We start from the raw sequence: 21,490 nt of genomic DNA, 5'->3' as shown, positions 1-21,490 counted from the left end.
ACCTTTGAGATCTGGCAGTTAATGTCAAAAGCTGCCAGACTTCATGCCTTAACTATCAGAGAGTAGTTCAACATGGCAGCATTTTTTGCCTTCAGGATTTTCACTGAATGTGAGATGACCAGTTTTGGAGAAGGGGAAACAGAAAAGACAAAAAATACACCACTGTTGATATGCTGCTAATACCTGTTTCTGTGGTAATATAAAGATTTACACGACTGCTCTGAATGGCCTCTTCAGTGCCTTGGAGATGACTTTTACCCATATTTCTGTGATCAGAACACGCTACTGCATGTATTTAATATGTGTATTTCCTTTTATTCTGTAGTTTTTGATTCCAGCCCTGACCATGAATCACTGGAACTGGATTTTCTGAGTAATGTCTCTCCAGTCTCTCTATTCTCACAGAATATTGGGCAAAAGAAATCAGGTCTTGTATAGGCTGTTTGAGCATTTGAAGTCAGCTGTTTGAAAGGCTGTACCAAAGTTTAGCCCATTAAAATGCAATATTTTTTAAATTCTGTCATATAGAAGGATTAACATTCCAAAAGTGACCGTATTTTTCTGTCTTTGTGGATGAATTTAGACAGCTAATTTTTTCAGTAGTTGGCTAGGAGGAAGCACTCCCTTCCTCCTCTGGTTTCTGCTCAAAACAAGGCACTTTTTTTCTCCCCTATTTTTTTTCTGAAACATTATTTTATCTGAAGGATGCTCTAAAAAGCTGAAAGAATATATTAAAAAAAACCAAAACAACCCAAAGAAGGATCAAATATCTTTTTACAAGGAGAGAAAGAATCTTTAAAAAATATTTATCCCACACTTGGCAACATTTTGCTTGCCCGCATGTGACTGGCACGGTGCCATCCTTGGCCAAGGCCGGCGCCTTCCCTTGCCAGGAGTCTTCCTCCTCTGGCTGCATTTTCACTCCCTGTGACTGATTGTTTATTCACCTGATTTTTCTGCTCCAGCATTGCTGAAGTCATGGCGTCTTGGAGATGATAAGAACACTTTGTCTGTCCAAACTGTACGATAGCCATGATGTCAATGCGGGCTGTTTGCAGCGAGCCCTGGCGTGGTGCACACTTCACATAGCAGGGAGGATTAGATGTCGGACAAACTTACTGCCACCTCCTTAGCCTGAGCCTGTCCAAAAGAGAACTGTTATAAATACAGGCAGATGATTTGTTTCTTGCTTTTAAAATCTTCTTTCCCCAGAGCTGTGTTTGAGGATTTTCAAACCTTGCTTTGTGTTTGCAGTTCTAGTTTAGCATCTTGGGGGTTTTAATTGAGGATAATGAGTCTCTGAGTCAGATTCTGTTGGGGCTTCTCGTGTTTCTGAGATACTTGCATTTAGTTTTAAGGTATCTCCTTGCTGTATGTCAGGTCTGAATCTGATTTGCAAATGTAAAACAGGCATCTTGGAATGAAATATTTTGGCCTTTTTTTTTTTTTTTTTTTTTTTGTCAGTGATTATAGTATCTTAATAGTATTTGGAAAATCTCCTAAATTTTTTGTTGACAGGGAAAACTTGTCTGAAGAAATCAGAGAGGAGGTGAATCATGGATGGATAAAAAAAGTTCTGTTGTTGGTTTTGCTCCAGTAGATTTGATAGGTGGCTACTGGTATTCTTCTGCTGTCTTTCTCTGAAGATCTGATCATCTGACACTACTTTCACTCACTAAATGTAAATGGATGCTGGTCTGTTGAGGCTTCCATCATCTCTTTATTAAACTGCTTAAGGGTCTGCCCTTCTCCATGTCTTGCTTTGACTTCCTTCTCCCATGGCTGCCCTCCAAAGTCTCTGAAATTTTCCATTATTTTGGTATCTCCATGTGATGACAATTAAACATTTTTTGCCCTTGGGCTTGTCAGCAAGGATTTGTTCAGGGGTTGTTTTTTTTGTATATTGTCATCAGCCTTCATGTTCCAAGGCACTGTTGTACCTGGCTGATAAATTCTGTCCCCAAATGTCAGCCCACTGTTTGCTCGTGTTTGTGTCTCTAATGTTCTTGAAGAATAAAGTCAACAAGTTACTGAGTGTATTGCAGGGCGCTTTTCCTGGCCAAAGTATTTTGGAACCTGCATTTTACATGTTTAGTACAAATCTAAGAGCCCAAGTAGCACAGTTTGGGAGGGTGGGGGGAGGATAGATGGGTCCGGACTGTGAGGTCAGCTGGTGTTGTTTAGTAAGGTTTTTAGAACAGGGATATCTGAGGGAACTGGCGTGTAAGGCAGATAAGGCTTTTTTGTTGTTGATAATGTGTCCTACAGACACACACAGAAGTTCTTGTTCTGCCTCTTCAAAGAAACAGGATACCCGTATTGTCTCCAGGCTGAAAACCCTGCCAATGTTAGCAAGAACGAGCAGAAGATAGGACTGAGGAAAAAGCGAGCTTGCTGAGCTTTTAAAAAATTATCTTTATAAAGTTTTCAAGAGTTCATGTTAAAATGGTTGTGATTAAAATATTATAGTTTTGAAAACCTGTTTCACTGATTGCCTTTCTCATGTGAACTTGTGTATCATTCTGTGCTCCAATTTATATTTCTGTAGACCAGAGTCAGCAGATTTACCAGGAGATGCAGGGAATCCTGTTTATATAGCAGATTGCTCATGAATGGCAGAGGCATTAAGGGAATACAGGAGTCTTTCCCAGGAATGAAATAAACTCTGTTTATCCCAATACTTAGTACAGCAGTGCTTGTTTTCCAGCACATTGTTCAGATGAAAACAAAAAATGATGTATTTAATCAATACATCCAGCAATGAACTTCGTCGAGGCATGGGTTGGGAGGGTGTGTGTGTTTTTTTTAGTAGGGCTTTGAACTGGAAATATAGCTACCATGTGAAATCTGAGTTCTGGCACCCACTCAGCACGGCAGTCCATCTGCTAGCAAGGCACACTGATTTATTTTTTTTTTAATCCCTTGGTAGTGCCAGATGAAAGTCCTGTGTACCTTAAGGTGAAAGGTAATTCGTGATGCCTTACTAAGGTGGCAAGTGCGCAGACTTCTGTTGCACTGGTGCAGATTACAGTCAGAAAGAACAGACACCTGTATACGTATTTTCTTTTGGGATAAAGGTTTGGTGTGTATGGTTTGTTTCCTTTTCAAGGAAAAAATCATCCAGCACCTTCAGACAACTCAGTATTTAGCAGTGATTGCCTCTGCATTCCTGCTCTCTGTAGTCTTACAGGCTCTGTTAAAATTTTCTCAATTTGGTTTGCATGTGATAGCTGTGATACTTGTGGTACCTGGGCAGGCACCGACCGTGCTCATGGGGTCCCACCTCCTTGTTCTCATAGTCTTTCCCCTCCATCCATTTAAAAAAGGAGATTAAAATTAATCACAGTGAGTATAGAATCATTTTGATAAGAAATGCAAAATTCTTTGATAGCATTTTGACAAGTCCTTTTCAAGGTGGGCACTACTTAAAGCTATCAGAAAATGGCTCTTTATAATCAAGTCACTGGAAGATGTCAACATCCTTGATGCAGAGCTATGAGCAGTGGGGGTTTTTGTGGTTTTTGGTTTGTTTGTGGGGGAATTGTTGTTGTTGTTGTTACTGTTGTTATTGCTTAACAGCAGTCTCAAGCATTTTCTCCTGTGTCAGGATGGTGGAGTTCTGCTGAATGGGACTGTGAAAACTGGAAAGCCTGGACCTCCTTATGGGAAGAGGAGGGCACTAAGATTTTGGGGTGTTTAGTCCTGCATTAAAACAACACCATGGCTGCAAACTGGGAGATAAATCATAATGCTGAACTAGTGTGGAGTTTCATCAACTGCTTCCATGGTCATTTTGGGATGTTAACTTCTCTCCTGATTCTCTGCTTTCTGCTGAAATCATTCCATTTAAATGTCTGTGGTGCTCTGTTTGGATCTCTCTGTAGTGGCACCACTGAAATCGAGTTTTCTGCTGTTGTTACTGATACAGTGTTTTAGCTAAGTTAGAAAGGGGCAAAGAGTTACTTAATGCAAACCAGATTTGCAATCTGTGTGTTTCCAGAGCCTCTGGCACATGGCTTGTGTGGCTAAAAGGCCATAGAGTGCTGTAATCAAAATGCTGTTGTTACATAAATATAATGCTGCCACTTCTTTTGATCTGGCAGTGGTGAGCTCAGCTGCTGAGGATTCTGCTCTTTGTTCATGTCTTCCAAGCTGAAATGCTTTCACATAAAACGAATGTCTCCATAAATTTGCACCCCATTTTTTTTCTCCCTTTCATATTTTGTTCTCTGAACCCAGAATTTGAGGATAAGGCAGAATTCTGTTATGCTCTTCAGGGGAAAATAGTAGCTCTGTAATTCCTTGGTATTTGATGTGGATGATGATTTGATACTTTATTAAACCGCATTTTGCACACATAAGCAACATTGGGATGCTACACTGGGGTCAGCCCAACCATGTGTGCTGCAGTAGAGCAGTGCTTCCTTCTACAAGTGTAATTAAGTTGTTTTGAAGGAAGCTTGTTTTCTTGCCAATAAAAGACCAATTTGAAGTACAAACAGGAAAGACAAGGAATGCTTAGAAAGACAATAAGTCAGCATGCCAAAAAAAAAATTATCCGTAATACTAGGGCTATGGAATAGGTTCCAGTACTGCCTGTTTCCATTATCCTTATGTTGATCTTGCTTTCAGCAGTTTTCTTTATTACTTACTTGGTTCATGTCATAAATTTGATCTGAGAAAAAGATACTTTCGGGCACCTAAAGCTGAGAAAACCAGAACTTTTTACAGTAGTGGGTTGGGTTGTTTTTCAGAGATGCTCTTGAGTGCAGGGACTGAATTGCTATAGAGTTGCACAGAGCAGGGTTTTTCCTTTAGTGCCACTTACCTCAGCAGCTGTTGCTCATGCTCCCTTGCTTTGTGTCCTTGCAGTGTGCCCCAGCTCATGTGGGAAGAGAGCCTGCACAGACCAAAATGAGTGTTGCCATCCCGAGTGCCTGGGGAGCTGCACGGCGCCCGACAACAACACGGCGTGCGTGGCCTGCCGCAACTACTACTACGAGGGCGTGTGCCTGCCCACCTGCCCCCCCAACACGTACAAGTTTGAGGGCTGGCGCTGCGTCACCAGAGAGTTCTGCTCCAAAGTCCCCGCCACGGACGCCAGCGAATACGAGAAGTTTGTGATTCACAACGACGAGTGCATGGCCGAGTGTCCCTCGGGCTTCATCCGCAACGGGAGCCAAAGGTAAGGCAGCTTCTGTCTGGGTTGTCCTATTTGGGTTTGCCAGTCCCTGTTCAAGGGCAGATTGGGGTGCAAATTACTTGGGGTAGAAGGGAGGACACAGGAGGGGGAATTGCAGTGGGGGATTGCGTGGCTTCCTGGTAGAAGCTGACTTGATGAATCTTGATAGACCTTCCATGATGAATCCACCTGATGCGTGTGTGTGGTCCTGTGCAGCATCAGTGGGCTCTGGTTCTTCAGCAGGGCTAGAGGAGGTCATGCAATGCAGAACCAGGTCTTCAAGTAGAGAGTAATAAAATGAAAGTTAAGCCCAAGGCTGGAGTTGACTGATGACCATTATCACACAGAACAAACCATAGGAGTTACCTTGCCTTGCGTATTATTTGCTTTGTGTGTGCCTGCATTTGAGACACATGTATTCTTCAGTGTATTTAATTTAATTTCCCTTTTCTCACTATTTCCAGGAGATAACAATGGTGTTTTAGAAGGAAGTAATCATATAGATGGTATGCAGCAGCCAACAATATTATACAGAATAATTTCTTCCAAGATTGTTACTCTCCTCTTGTTATTTAATTCTAACAGTTGGAGCAATGGTTGCTTGTGATTTTTGTCATTTGCCAGTGGTTTAAGCAAGAAGCCTTCATTGCCTACTGACCCTTGGAAGTCATGGAGTTTGAGTGAAGGATAGTCAGCGTGCTAAAATTTGTAGTGCTTCAGTATTATGCTAAAAAGGTGTCTTTGTAGGCTGCTGTGTTTTTTGGAAAGGTGATTGTGGTGATGCAGCAGTTGTGTGTCTGTGTATGCGTGTCATCCATCTGTTCCAGGCACTCTCCAGCTGGCATTTGGATACAAGCAACTTAACACAGCCTTTCCCCAAATCCAGATATTCACCTGAGAAGTGCAGCTTTTGTTATCTCCTGGAGCTTGTAGTAGCAGCAGTTTGAGCCGCTTACGCTGGAGTGCGAGGCCATCCTGTCTTATCTCAGTGTTGTGTTCTCTGCAGAGATTGAAAGGAGCTGTAACTCAAGGCTAGTGAATGTTCTGTTCCCCAGAGGTGCTGTTAACAAATAGTTGCAAATGGAAAGCATTTCCAGCATTCTTTGTACAGTTAGTTGAAGCCTCTTTCTTGTGTCTGCAGCTTTTAGTGGTTTGTGGCATGTTCTAGACCAGGATTTTGAAATAGGAGCTTACTACTAAGAAAAGGAGCTTCTTTCTGTTATGGTTCATGCATGAAAAACTGTTATCAATTTACATGTTTCTTTAAGCCTCAGAGGAAAGTGGGTTCAGTTTCTTTTAAAAAAAATAAATAGTAAGTCCATGTCCATCAGTATTGTCAGTAGAAACCTTTGTCTTTGGATCTGGGTTTGGGATTTTTTCATTTTTATTTTTTTCTCTCTGAAGTGATAAGGTGGAGTAAGTAATCATGAAATACCAAGAAAAGTGCAAGAATAAATTGAAAAATAAAAATTACCTTGAATCAGGAAGGACATTTACCAGGAGGAGTGATCAGAGGGCCTGTGTTGTGCACAGTGTCCAACTTTGAGATGAATGTGTAGGGAATACAACATGGAGCCTTTAAAAACCTGCTGTAGTCAAAGGCTGGTCTACCCTGAGTTCTTGTTGCTTGAGTTTGGCTGCTAAAAATGCTTCTGACTGCCTGTGAATAGAAGCAGCAGAAATGAGCGTGTGCTTCCGTGTTGCCTCCCAGCTTCTGGCAATCTGGTTTCTCTGAGTTTGGGGCTGTGTCTTGATGTTTCCATCTGTATCACCCATTTTGAACCTGCTTAGACTTCTGGCCTTCCTCTCTGAATTCCTGTTGCCAATTAGTTGTCCTTGCATCAAGATACAACCTTCTGTTTCCTTAAACTTGCTGCTTTAATGCCTCTTAAGCTGTAAGAAGTAGTGACTAATTGACTGCTCACTTTCTCCACATCCCTCCTAACTGTGTGCCCCCACAGTTGTCTTTCTGAGTTAAACGGCCAGAAGCATGGAATTCCCTAATGCTGAGCTTTAAATATTGGTTTAAGGACATGGACACAGACAACTTTATAAGAATGTGAACAGTATTTTCCCATCTCCAGTTCTTGGCTGGCCTGTTTTGTGAGGTTGGTCCTGGATTAGCACGAAACCTCGTTGCACTCTGAGGCTGCCTGCGTAAATGGGAAGGGAGGGGTTTCTGGGTACAATTCAATAAACACACAGTTGCAAGGGCACTGGGTTTTACCTGAGGTTCCTTTGACTTTGGAAGGACCACAGAGCCTTCCAGAAGCTGGCAGACTGTGGGTATGGGTCTATTCAGTCACTGTAGGAGGTACAATGCTCCAGCCTCTCTGGAGTGCAGCAGGCAAGTATATCCTGAACAAGCATGGCAGCTTTCATTCTAGCCTGGATGATTTGCCTAAGCTTTAGAGGGAAATGTCTTCCAAAATTCAACTCAAAGCAGTCTGTTTACTCAGAGTTGCATATCACTGTCTATTTTCAATATCCCCCTCTTTCCTCACAGCATGTTCTGCAGCCCTTGCGAGGGGCCTTGCCCCAAAATTTGTGAGGATGGGAAAACGAAGACCATTGACTCTGTCACATCAGCACAAATGTTGCAGGGATGCACAATTCTCAAGGGAAATCTGCTGATCAACATCCGGCGTGGAAGTAAGTGATCGCCCTCGCTTTTGGAACCCCTGATAAGGCTGCTTTTCACATTTTTCCTTCTGTTGTCAGCATAACGATAAGAACATTAAAAACTCAGCAAACTGTTTGCTTTCCAGGCCCAGAGCAGTGCTCCTGTTTGATTTGGCCCACTGCAGCGCCATCCTGCCCCACACGGGTGGAATAGGTATTCAGCTCCCTGGGAAAGCTGGTATTTTTGTTAGCTTTTTTGGCAGGACAAGGAGCCAGGATTAGGCTGTTAGACAAGCAGTGGTCCCAAAGGAGTAATAAAGGCCCAAAAAGGTGGAAAAGTTGAAAATCCTTGCATTTGGGTAGGTAAATGGCTTGTCACATGGCACTGTAAGACTGCAGATCCTCACTTTTTAAGGCAAGGTGTGGTGTTTTGCTAGAACATGGAATCCAGAGTGCTGAGAACTCGTATAAAGCCTAACACTGTGCTGCTGGATGGTCAGCATTAGTGAGCTGGCCACCTCTGTCACATGTCTTGAACAAGCGCTGGATTAAATTTGTCAGAGCAGTGATTCATCAGCCAGGGAGGTGTTGACAGCTGATGAGCTCTTAAAAGCAGAGTAAAAATTGCTGTTAGTTTTTATTGGACTTGTATGTCCTTATGGAAGGTCCCTTTTGGTTTCATTAATAAGGTTGAAAGATTGAGATCTGTTTGATTCCCTACCTCGTGCTGAATGAAAGTTCCAGGGTTTAGTTACAGCAGCATGTGAATTTCTTTACTTTTGGTCCCACTGCTACAGGTACAATCTTCCCTTATGGGATACGTTCCAGTTACCTGTGGCAAGCGTGAGGGAGTTTTTAAATTTCATTTAAGCATTATTTTAGAGTGCTGAAGAGCATCTGATTATTTGGTATGGGAACCAACCATTGGTATTTGGTCTTCCCAGCCATCTGTTAGGACTTTGGTGTGTTTATGGCAACAAACACGCCCCATAGCAGCTTCTCCCAACTCCTTAAAAACTTCCCCTTGGAACTGCGGCTTAATTAACTTGGCAAGGTGGTGACACCAGGCAATGGGATTGGGCCAGGGGTTGCTGGAGGTAAGGACAGCAAAGCTTGAGCTTGTGAAGGATGGGGTGTTGAAGACCTGTGCAGGGACAGCTCATAGAGGGGAGGCAGTTCTGAAGAGTGGAGCTTCCTCTGCAGTCATTTTAATAATTTCTAATAGAAAATCGGCTTCAGTAAGTTGTGTGGAACGTGCTCCATGGCAGGAGGGCTTGCTTATGCTTTTATCTTTGCTGTTTCATCAACTGGTTCAGTTTTGTAGCCAGAGCTTTTCAGGTCATGGAAAGCAATGCTCTGTGGCCCAGAGCAGACCAGGAACACACCCTTTCCTCTCCATCTTCAGTCTCATTCTCTGTTTTCCACTGGAGCTTTCTGCCTGAGCTTTGCTCCATACCAAAATAACAGTTCCATCTCATGATGTGTACATTTACACAAGGGTCTTTTCATCCCTGCCAGAATGCTGGCTCACCATTTGGTGCTGGCTTTAGAGGTCAATGCCCATGGAAAAATCAGATATTCGAGTATGGAAAAGCAAGACTGGTTTCCCACTGTTACTCTGTGGCTTTTTTTTGCCCTTCAACCATCTGGCTGCACAGGCAGCTGTTCCTGGGGGAGGAAAACCAGTGTCTCTCATTTTCAAAAGCAACAAGTACAAACATTTTCTTTTACTGAGCTAATACTGCATTGAGCAGAATATTAGTCAAAGCTGTGAATTCTGTTATGATAATGATTATCTTCTTCTTACTGTAGATAACATTGCCTCAGAACTGGAGAATTTTATGGGTCTGATTGAGACAGTAACGGGGTATGTGAAGATTCGTCATTCCCATGCATTGGTCTCCCTGTCTTTCCTGAAGAACCTGCGATACATTCTGGGAGAGGAGCAGGTGGACGGGTAAGTGTTCAGATATTTGCAGATGCAATTTCACTTTAATACAAAGCTCTGGAATAAGTCTCCTAAAAACCATTCACTTGTCATTTATGGAATCTCCTCTTCCACTAATACGCAACGTTTTTCTCCTCATGAACACCTCTGCACAGCATTGCTTATTTGCATTACTGCCCAAATCAGCATATTAAATGGAGTATATTACAAGTATTTTATGGTACCCTTGCTGTTGCTTTTCACTTTAGGTTTTTCTAGTAGATTCTTTACATCAATAAAGTGGTTTTGTTTGTTCTTTTTGCTCTATTTGAGAAAAGAGCATCTTCAGAAACAATTGGATTTTCTTGCAGTTCTTTACTGTTGGCTTTTAGCAGAGTTTTATGGAGAAGTCAGCTGAAAGGAAATGCGCATTTTACTGACCAGGGAGTGCAACTGGAAGTGACCCAGCTAATGTTAAACAGTGCAAGTTGCTATTGTTTGCAGCTCCTTGAAATGTTAGCATTACATGGATTATCTACCGAGCATGCAAAAGACCGGTCAGGAAAAGTTGATCCCTTGAAATGTTTGCTGTGGATTATATTGCTTCTATAATTACTCACCATGTGATACTTCTTGCTGTACATAACTTGTGTTTTCCTATGATGGTAAAAGACTGTCAAGGCAAAAGTTTTTATCCCTGCAGAGCATGTGATGCTGAAGTGTGGTGAGGGTCCTTCATCAAACTGTCTTGCTCTTTCTCATCCCAAATCAAGTAGCCATCCCAGTTAAAACCAGTGTTCTGTGGAAGAATTCAGTCGCCCTCCATATTGACAGAACTGTTAAATGAAGAATTTGAGGAATTTGTAGAAGAAAAGGTGGTAGGAGGGTCATTGGAAAGGTTGTTTATGTCTTATTTATTTGCCCTAACTTTATGAAGTTAAAACATGAGGGATTCTTCACAGCCTCCCTCTTTCTCTCAGGCTGGTCTTTGGTCAGCCCTAAATTCTTAAAATTCCACCATCTGACAGAGTGAGTGCAAGGGCAACTCTCCCTCCTGCCCTTGCAGAGCATGCTGTCTGCTCAGGAAGAGCACTGGCTCTGTGGAGAAGCTTGTTTCCACCTGCAAATCCCAGAGGATTGTCAGTGCCGAGCATGGGCTCGTTCAGCTGCTCCCGGCAGGCTGTGCTCTCAGACACTCCAATTATCAATTTGTCTTTGCTTCTCTCCCCTCTTCCCTCAACCTCTTTGAATTTGAGTTTAGGTTTGTGTCTCAGGAAGTAATTATGTTTATGGTACCTTGTCTGTCAGCAAGCAGAGCTGAAATGGGGGGAAACAGGAGATTTATCAGTCAGATTCCCAAACAGAGAAGTAAACAGGTGTAGCTTTGAGGAAGAAAACAGGACTGAGTGGGGAGATAAAACAGATCTATAGTAAAGAGCTGCTTGTGCTAAAATTCCCCTATGTTAGGAAATGACTGCAGTTACATACTAAGGGGCAGGGGCAGCCTCTTTGCTTGGAAAACATCTGGCATAATTTAGGCATTACCACAGTCTAAATAACGTGTCCAAAAATAGTTAGGTGGAAGTAGGCACCTGACAAGGAAGGACTGAGCTTGAACAATTACTTGGGCAGAATTATGAACAACAGGGAGTGGGATCTTAACCTGGGAAGCAGTGTGCTGCTCTTTGTGCCAGCAGTGCCTTGAGGAGGGGTGAGAGGGAGGGTAACTGAAAGCCCATTATGATCGTTGTTCATTACATGACTGACCCCACTGCCACTGTCCTTTTATTTATTGAACTGGACTAACGAAACAGCACTTCAGAACTTCCTTGTTCCTTATTCAGTTGCTGGTGCTTGCCTTGGTTATCACAGAAAGTGGAAAGTTTAAAGGGAATCTACTTTGTTTGTTTTTAGAGTTTTCATTGCCTCTTTTGAAAACCATGTCTGTAGTGAATGTGCTCACACAGCAAGAAAATAATTTCTCCTTGCAAATAGGGAAACTGAGATGGAGATGTGCTAGAGAGGTCTCGGCGCCTGTTGCAGGGTTTTGTTTCCTCGTCTGGTGCTGACTCTTGCAGGCCCCTCCATCCTCTGCTGGGGTCTGTGTGGTCACTGCTGTGTGCATAGATGGTATGTAGGTAGCGCTTCCCAGAGCATCCCAGTTTGGGTACCTGGCAAATGAGCAGTTTGTGGCCCTCAGGAGCAGCCGAGAAGATGGTGACTGAGGAGGAGTTTCAGTTGTGGCACTGGCCTGCTCTGATGTTGTGTTTCAACTTCTGCAGCAAACTGGGGGACAGTCTGTAAAATCAAAACAACCTCCCCCCTGTTTTCTACACCATTTTGAGGCAGAGGCATCAGCTGTCAGGCCTGTTGGAAGGTGTACACAGGATCTCTAGCTGTTGCGTGGCTCCTCACTGAGGAATTTACGGTTTGTTTTTCTGGGGTCATTATTGTCAGGGTGTGGTGAATTCACAGTCGGCAGAAGAGCAGCAAGGCCTGATCTAACCACAGCATTCCAGCAGAGCAGGCACCCTGTGCTGAGGGCGTCTGGAGAATGAATGACGCCTTCCAAACCTTTGGTGACACCTGGCTGCAGTGCAGGCTCCCATGCTCCTCAGCTTGGTCCTGGTTTTGGGGGAGTTTCTGTTTCTCAGCTGCCCATGTGTGAGTGAAGTTTGAAAAAGTGAGCTGGGGAGTTTGTATGTGGAGGTGTGAGGCTGAGTTTGTGTGGAGGTTTCAGAAGCTCGTAAGTTTAGCTTTTCAAACCAGAAAGAAAACACTGAACTTTAGTAAGGTGCAGTACTTTCAAATCAACACAGGATTTGGTGATGTCTTTCAAATCCCACAGGCAGTTCAGCATCCTTGTTCTCTCCTGGCAGAATGCATTTAAAGCACAAACATGTCTCTGCTCCCTTGTTAATTGAGCACATTCTTCTCAGCATCTGTGTGAAGTGGTACTAGGTATATCAACTTCATTAGAAATCAGGTCCTGGGTAGTTAGGGGACAGGTGGAAATATGAGAAACAACTTGTCTTTCACATGGTTCTGAAAATATGCTCTGCATCACAGGAAATGGCAAATCTGTGCAGACTGGAACCAGAATGCACAGTTTTTGTTTCAGGTTGGGTGAGGGAGAAATTAGTGCTAAATTTTAAATGAAGTAATTGAAGGAAAACCATAAATTAGTAGTATAGCAGCTTTTTATGAGCCCTATGGATTGTCTGCCACATTGCCCTGCAGAAACTCTGTAGTTAGAAGGGTTTGCAGAAAGCCCAGTGTAGCTCTGTTGACAAGGGCTTAGCAGCGCAAGATGGGCTTCGCTGTGTTAGTAATGGATTTTGTGTTGCTGTAGTTAATGGGGGGGGGACTTCCCACCAGAGTGAAATAAGTACTGCTGTGACGAGTTGGCTTGATTTAGGTTCATCAGCCACACAGACCTTTATCTCATTTCCCGATGGTGCATTCCTGTCCCTACTATTCCGAAGTGTCAGTGTCCTTGCAGGCGTTGTCTTGCTGCTGATGTAGAGCCTATAATCTTGCTTCTGTAGCACGTGTGTCTTTTCCTTCTGTCCAGTTGAGTAGTACAGGGAATTTCTTCATAATATTTAATAGGCCTTTTGCACAGAACTTTTATACAGTATCTGTGGAAATAAAGGATGTGCATGTTATTCCAGGGCTGTGCTTAGGGAGTGGGCTCGGCACAGCTGCCTGTGTTTAGTTCTGTGCTCTGAAGTGTGGATCCTGTGCAGTCAGTACAACTGTTTGCTGTTGGGTTTCGATGTACAGGTGCAACTGTTCTTGGCACAATGTAGGAAATCTTTATTGGGCCAAGAGGTAAACTAAGAGAGGCTAGGAAACCTCTCTGTGCAAACTCTTAGAGCTGCTTTTGTAAACATAAGCAAGAGTTGTGCTGATGACTGTGTTTTATTGTCAGAACTCCAGAAGCCTTTTCCTTCTATGAGGTATCTAAGGTTACTGCTTCCCATTTGCCACCAAATGGAAAATCCAATGTAGAGACCTGCTGTTCAGAGGATATGAATTTATATTCCTCATAGCAGCTCCTATACAATTACTAGAACACATGTTAGAGTGGACTGTAGATGGTGTGGTGTCACCCTTGGAATCCTTTGTCACACTCATTTCCCTGCCCCCTAAACATTCATTGCTTCATGGGAGAGAAGAAAGCCCTTTGCTGAACACCAATTTAAAGTAAGAGGGAACAGCACAGTATTTTAAAGTTTTATTAAGGTATTCTTCACTGGAATGGGCTGTGAATTAAAACAAGTATTTTCTTCTTCAAAAACTTCCTTGTAGGAATTATTCCTTCTATGTGCTCGACAACCACAATCTTCAGCAGCTGTGGGACTGGAACCATCATAACTTGACAATCAGTGAGGGGAAAATGTACTTTGCATTTAATCCTAAACTGTGTGTTTCTGAGATTTACCGTATGGAGGAAGTTTCAGGAACCAAGGGACGACAGAGCAAAGGAGATATAAATCCAAGGAACAATGGGGAGAGAGCCTCTTGTAAGTAAACAAACAAAAAAAATCTCAATGCCAGCTGCACAGGAGGGTATCACAAGAACAAACCCAACATGCTGACATGTTGCTGACCATTGCAATATTTAGAATTTAGGATTTGCAGGAGGCTTTCAGCCCTTCTGCTTGTTCAGGCTTTAAACTGTAGCTGTGGAGGTACCTTTGCATGGGTGGAAAATGATGTGGTTACACTGTCCCTATCTCATCTGTAAAACCCACTTGTAGAAGATGACTGCTTCCCAAATCCCCTGTTTTGTGACAGCAGCAGCAGATAACAATAGGAGCATACCTGGGAAATGAGAAATGAAATCCAGTAGTTTGGTGTATCCAACAAGGAGCAATTTCTCAGTCTCCTTTGTAACTGTGCATCATTATAGGTGTTTTCCTCTCTCAGATACTTACTTTTTCTTGATACTGAGGATGCTGCTGAATAACAATTTCATAGACACCAAAACAAACTGTTTCTGTTACGTTCAGCTTCTTTTAAGCTTCTGCCAAATATTGTACCTGGTTGCTAGAAATAGTAGTTGTAAACTTAGTTTTCTCTGCTTTGTTTTTGAAGTATTTGCTTTTGAATTGAGAATACTTTTTAATGTTCTGCAGTATTCCTAAGCCTGAGTGTCTCTGCATTTAATTTTGGATTCTGCAATGGTCAGAGTTATTGGAAAGTCCTCTCTTGGCTTTGGTGGTCTGCACATCAGGTCTCCAGGTGTAACAGCACGTTTAAAAGCAATTTCTCATCTAGGAATTAAGAACGCCTACGAGTTTCACCTCAAAGCCTTAAAACTGACAATGCATTTTTCCCTTGGTTGGTTTGTGGTGTTTTTGGAACTGAGTAAACTTAAATGGATCTTGTGTATAAGTCAAGCCCCCTTGTTGTGGATGGTGTTTACAAAACTAGGACACGTAGTCTGCTGAATGTCTCTTTAGGCATGATGCAGACGCGCAGATGGCCCAGATCCTTGTTGTAAGCACCCTCCATTCTTTGCACATTCAATAGAGCAAAGCCTTGCAGTCCTGGAGGAGTTACAGACACACAGCCAGGCCTTACTACCACTGAGTCCAGTGCCAGCCGCTGCCTGCTTTTTTAAGAAACCAGTACAGAAAGCTTTCTGACTCTGAGAAGAGCAAAAGAATCAACAAAAGCTCAACTGCCTTTGCAAAGATAGCACCAACAGTGCCAGTGTACACGAGGGTGAAAACCTCTTTATTTTCAGAGCTTCTATGGAACATTAGAAACTAGCTCGCAGTTGACAGAACACAATTTCTTCATCCAAGAATTAAGTTTTTAAAATGCTATTTTGTTTTGGGTTGGAAAGCTCAGTGATTTGGTAGTGGGAAGCCATTCATTTCAAAGCTGTGGGCTTCCATCCAGCTCTGTTCAGAAGAGTAGCTGGAAGTTGCTGCCATCAAATGGTTGTGCTGTATATGAACTGAGCTTTGGAGTTCTTGGTCCAGCCTCTGATGAATAGGAATGTAAACTCCTTTGTCTTTTCCATGTTGTTCACTCTCCAGGAAAAACAAATGGTAGTTGTCAAAAGTTGTCCTGGAGAGTGAGCACACAGAGGCCGGTGACTGCTCTGCGCGTGCTTTGGAGGCAGATGATGAATTTAGTGCTTCCTAACCAGTCCTGTGGATAAACAGCGCTTCCATTCCTCGCTCAGGGAGAGTCTGAAGTAGTTTTCAAGAGCTTTCTGATGATGCATTAAAAGAAAATCTGCTTCAAAAAAATTAATAACAAGTAGCTCAAGCATATTTTAAACTGATTGCCAAGGTCACTGCTTACCCTTAAGCACTCAAATGTAGTAGGAGGAAAGAGGAAGCTCTGCAGAGACAAAGGCTGTTGGTATTCTGTGGTGTCGTAGGTGTTACTGGAATGGCTCATTAGCTAAAACTGGTATCTAAGAAACAAAAAACACTGACAGGTGATGTGATGCCAACTCCTGCATGTCCTATCCTTTTGTATTGCAGGTGAAAGCAAAATTCTGCATTTTGTTTCCAACATGACGCTCAAGAATCGGATTAAACTGACATGGGAGCGGTATCGCCCTCCAGATTACAGAGACCTCATTAGCTTCACTGTTTACTACAAAGAGGCGTAAGTAGATGTCGTCAGAGGTTAATCAGGGCAGTCCAAGGGAGGGCAGACAGTTCTGTTCCTAGTGCTGGATGGCTCATTCAGTTTGTGTATTTCACCCTCAAGTCCTGCTTTTGTTCTAATTCTTTTCTTGGTGGAGCACAAGTCTCCTTTAAAAAGAGGATTGGTTTGAGTCCTACAAATGGATTGCAAATCCATCAGGAAGTTTTAAATTTGAAAAAAGAGAAAGGTGGATGTCTTGGCTCTTCTCAGGGGTCTGATTTGGAGCTCTTCCTAAGTCATCATGTTGACTGAGATATTTTCCTTCTTTAGTCAAAGTACTGACTAGAGAGCGTCACAGGTCAGGAGTTTGCCCTGTCACCTTGACGACTTGTCTGCTCAGGGTTTGGGGTTATTTAGACTATCCAGCTTTGGTCATTTTCTGCATTAGTATGTCTTGATAATAGAGGATAGTGGGGCAGTTACTGGAGAAATCCAGATTACTTGGAAGATGCCTCTGCCTTTGCACATCCTTGTAACGGTCAGTTTAAAATAATTAAAGAACCAGATGAGCACAAAAATAACTCTCCAAGCAGTCTTGGAGGTGTCAAAGGGAGGTTTGGAATACTGGTAATGATACATGGAGCAAAGATGTGACACATGGAAGCACAAATGGTTTGTGTCCAGCATCACTTGAAAAAGAACATCGTTGTGATGTTCTACAATGAAGCCAGTGTTGGCAAGTCTGCAGATATTAATAACAAGAGTTTGTATGCTCTTGCACCAGTGTTACAACTTCTGAAAAGCAGAACTCTTTGACTATATAAATGTGTTTGTATTGTGTGGAAATAAAGGGGTAAAAAGCCCATTGGACTGGTCAGGGCCGGTCTTGGAACTTTGGGTTCTTCATGGTAAAAAACATGGCCACTCTCAATAACTGTTTTGAGTTTCTTCTGTTTAGTATACGTTTATTTAAAGTCTAAGTATGTCTGAAGCATTTCAGTGCCTGTTTTGGGTAAAAAAAAAAAACCAGATAAATATAGTGTTTTCTCGGAGAATGTTGCTTTTGCTCATGACTAAAACTGAACTCTGAATTTTGTACTGCTTGGAAATACAGATTTTTTTTTTCTGGTTTATTCTGCTGTGGAAAGCAAGTAAGCTTTATTTGTTTCATTGGGCAACTTTGAAGTGAGACACTCTCATACCTATATGACAATATTTGGAAGAAAATAAATATTTGTGCTTTTTTCTTTGAATATTTCAGACCATTCAAAAATGTGACAGAGTATGATGGGCAAGATGCGTGTGGCTCCAATAGCTGGAACATGGTTGATGTTGACCTGCCCCCGAACAAAGAGAACAATCCTGGAATTCTGCTGCAGGGATTGAAACCTTGGACTCAATATGCCATTTATGTCAAGGCTGTTACCCTCACAATGATGGAAAACCATCATATTCATGGAGCAAAAAGTGAAATTATATATATTCGAACCAATGCTGCAGGTGAGACGCTGGGCTCTGGGGTGAGAGGGTGATAATGCTGCAGGTGTGATTAGTGTATTATTGTGCAAGTTCTGTTGATGTGCATAGTGCTAGCAGTTTCAGTAATTATGTAAGCAGCATTAAAATTTGAATTAAAACTCTGGTTTTGCAGATATTACTTTCATTAGGAGCTATTGGAGCTTCTTGGAATTAGAATTTTAGGCTTTGTTCCATTAGTGAAGGTGAATTTTAAGTACAACTTTGGGTGGGACTGTACATGGTTGCAGTTGAACCCCTATGTTAGTGGGGCATAAGTTGAAAATCCTTTCTTTGAAATAAGAGGGTGTTTTTCCTTGCAGTAGAGAAATGCATTAGGATTCACTCAAAAGCTTGCATGGAAATACATCATAGAGTGCTCTAGATTTAAATACCTTTCTTTTTTCTTTGTTTTTCCTTCTCTAGTGCCATCCATTCCTCTGGATGTTATTTCAGCATCCAACTCCTCATCCCAACTGATTGTGAAATGGAATCCTCCCTCTTTTCCCAACGGGAACCTCTCCTACTACATCGTGCGCTGGCAGCAGCAGCCTCAGGACAGTTACTTGTACAGACACAATTACTGCTCCAAAGGTAGGAGAACTAAATGCTCTTGTGTTGAAATGCTTGGGACTCTGCCTGCCAGGGCACTTCACTGGCAAGAGCTAAGTAGCAGCAAGTAGAGGGAATGGGAATGGGTAAACATGGATTGTTGCTGGATCCATGACTGGAGAGAAGAGAAACCAGCTCTGTTCTTTTCTTTCAAGATAAAGTCCCAATTCGAAGATATGCTGATGGGACCATTGATACAGAAGAAGCCACTGAACCCACCAAGCCAGAGGGCTGTGGGGGAGAAAAAGGACCTTGTTGTGCTTGTCCCAAGACAGAGGCAGAAAAGCAAGCGGAGAAGGAGGAAGCAGAGTACCGGAAAGTGTTTGAGAACTTCCTCCACAACTCCATTTTTGTCCCCAGGTAATGGATTTTAGACACTTCTTTGGAAGTAGGGCTGATAATTCAATTTTTTAACACTTCCTACAACTAAGATTTCCTGGATGTGAAAGCACACATAGAAACACTAAACATTACCTTTCCTTTCCTGTGAGACAATCCACAGCCTTACTTTGCAGTTTCTCTTATTTGCCAATTTTCATGTCTTTCTTTCAATTCTAGCCCATAGTAAGGGTTCTTACCAGTATTGATCAAGGATTTCAGTGATGGTTTCTTTTCAGACTCAAGAGTCACTTAAGGAGCTCATTGTCTATAAGGGTTTCGGAGATGAGCAACCTGAGGCAGACAAAGGGTTTCAGATGTGATTTTTCTCTAAATAACCATTTAAGTGCTTGTGTTCCTAATCTGAAGATTTATCTTGGAAATTAAGGGCACAGTCACCTCACAGAATTGAAACTGGTCTTCTTTTCTCACCGCACTAATTGCAAAGGGCCTGTTGGTTTCCTGGGTCATTGCTGCAGAGAAGTATTAAATATTTCCACTCTCCCATGATAAACACCTGCTTACATGTTAAGTGGAATTGTAATGATTCTGTGCTGCAACACAGAGTAGATACTACTGAATTAATTGGTGATTTTGATCCTTGAGTTTCCAATTTATCCTTCAGGTAAGCTGTTGTTACTTTGGGTAATTGGGTGCTGGGGCAGGGCACACAGTGTACAGCTGTTGTGTTACAGTCTTTAATACGCTGTCAGATCTCAGCGGTGCACCCTGTCTCATTCTTTCTCCTGGCAGGGGAAGTCCATGGTCAAATCCCGTGTTTGAGAACTCTAAAAGTGTGGCATTGCTGCTCATTGATGCTGGTTCATATCATTCTCCATTTTGATTTTTTTGACCTTTATTCAAGGATGTGTTGAAGGGACTTGTTGGGGTTGAGACTTTGATATTTGCAATGCTTCTTAGCTTTATCCAAAAATGAGGAACTAAATGCTGCCTCTCTTGAGAGATGTGGAGTATCTTACCTGAGCTGTTAGGGTCACACTGAGCATTTGTGCAGTGTTTCCCCAGTGATGGTGAGAACCAGCAGCCAGGATCAGGTACAGGGAAGTTACAGACTCCATGTCTGATCATGATGTAATTCCTGAGTCATGGGAAATCTTAGGATCTGATTTTGGACTTCATGAAATAGCACAGCAAAGAGTTTTGAAAGCCACGTGTCAAGTCTAAACTACTTGAAAGTCTGTTGCAAAGGAGTTTTTTCTATTTCCCCAAACATTTGTAATTTAAAATGCGTTTTGTAATTTAAAATGCGTTTTCTTCTCACAAATTTTCTTGCAGTCCTGCCCCCTTCCAAGAAAACTCATAGGACCTTGAACTCAGTAACAAATAAGCCAGTTCACAGGGAACTTCCTGAAAGCTTGTCCTTTTCTCTTAAATTACTGCCATTAGGGTGTTTTGTAACAGCAGGGGCAGATAAGGGACAATGCTCAGCAATAGTTGCATAGCCAAGCAACTTTTAAGAGACTGTATGTCAGGGAAATTAAAGTTTACGAGCTGGTGAGACGTCTCCATGGGACAAATCTAAGCAGCTTATTACTTGATGTCGATTTTTTTTCTTCCTTTCCCAAGGGAGAAGTTAATTAATGTGTTAATGCAAGCCTCAATAGTAGTATTTGTTTCCAGTGTTCTACCTGTCTCCAGGTTATTATGAAAGAGTTGCAGCATGTAATACAGCATGAAAGTATTTGACTGGGTGGTTTTAAGATTAAGAAGTCTGTTGATCTAATCTCCTGTGCAACTTCTGGATGACCCCATGTGTATTAGTGCCATGGTGGATTTCAAAAACAGGACTCTGCTTAGTCTTGAAGAGACACTCATAACCAGAGGAGAATAAGTTTATTCTTCAAGGTTTTTGTTTCTCTAATGAGCAGGATGGGACAGGCTCTGTGTGTAGTCTGAGCAGTAACATTAAAATTGCCATGACGTAGGAGAACAGTGAGCTTTGCTGTTAATAGCCCAAGTTTTTAAAATCTTTTTGATTTGATTTGATTTTTTATAGTGTTATTTTTAATTTTTCTCTTGCATTTCTTTTCCTTCCTCTCCCTCAATGGAATAGATGATTTTTCAAGTTTTTATCTCTAGAGTTTTCCTTATTTCCTTGGATGCTTGTTTTTTGCCTTTATCTCTGCGTTTCATGAATGCAGGAAGCCTCTTGACCGAAAAGCACTGTTATCAAATCTCATGATGTTTTAATTACGTTTGCCGTGTGGTTATCCTGCAGCTCTTTTCTCTTCCTGACACAACTGTAGTTTTCACCAACAAGTTTTGTGTTCCACTTTTTCCCCAAAGACAAGGTAGGGCTGTACTCCCCCCCCACCCCCCGATATCACCAAAGAATTGAAGCTCCATGCATCCCATAAAAACAGTGATAAAGTCAGGCCTTTTGGGTTCTTGCATTGGCACATGCTTTTGTGGTTGATTGAAAATGAACTTTTTATTTTCACTGCTTTAACCACGGAATCTGTGCAAATGTTCGTCGGTTCAGGGCTAGGCATCCAATGTTTTACTGATGAAAAGTTTGTTCTTTCCACTGAGCTACAGCAGTAAATCAATACTCATCCTAAGCAGGGTGAATAGGTTTAGTAACTTCCATAGATACCAGTGTAGACGAGGCA

General features: G+C 42.2%; 1 protein-coding gene across 2 annotated transcripts in view; it reads left to right on the top strand.

Annotated features, from left to right (window-relative positions):
* The window catches only part of IGF1R (insulin like growth factor 1 receptor), a 173,280-nt gene that overhangs the window by 123,001 nt on the left and 28,789 nt on the right, over positions 1 to 21,490 (top strand). For both annotated transcript variants that reach the window (XM_032123429.1, XM_032123428.1), the window contains exons 3-10: positions 4,873 to 5,185; positions 7,689 to 7,834; positions 9,617 to 9,761; positions 14,046 to 14,260; positions 16,244 to 16,370; positions 17,614 to 17,852; positions 18,294 to 18,461; positions 18,635 to 18,839. In XM_032123429.1, the coding sequence (XP_031979320.1) occupies positions 4,873 to 5,185; positions 7,689 to 7,834; positions 9,617 to 9,761; positions 14,046 to 14,260; positions 16,244 to 16,370; positions 17,614 to 17,852; positions 18,294 to 18,461; positions 18,635 to 18,839 (1,558 nt within the window). The remainder of the gene's footprint in view (positions 1 to 4,872; positions 5,186 to 7,688; positions 7,835 to 9,616; positions 9,762 to 14,045; positions 14,261 to 16,243; positions 16,371 to 17,613; positions 17,853 to 18,293; positions 18,462 to 18,634; positions 18,840 to 21,490) is intronic.

This window comes from Corvus moneduloides, chromosome 13 (assembly GCF_009650955.1).
Source record: "Corvus moneduloides isolate bCorMon1 chromosome 13, bCorMon1.pri, whole genome shotgun sequence".
Lineage (NCBI taxonomy): Eukaryota > Metazoa > Chordata > Aves > Passeriformes > Corvidae > Corvus > Corvus moneduloides.
The sequence above is the reverse complement of the archived record's forward strand: the minus strand, read 5'-3'. Positions and strand labels throughout refer to the sequence as shown.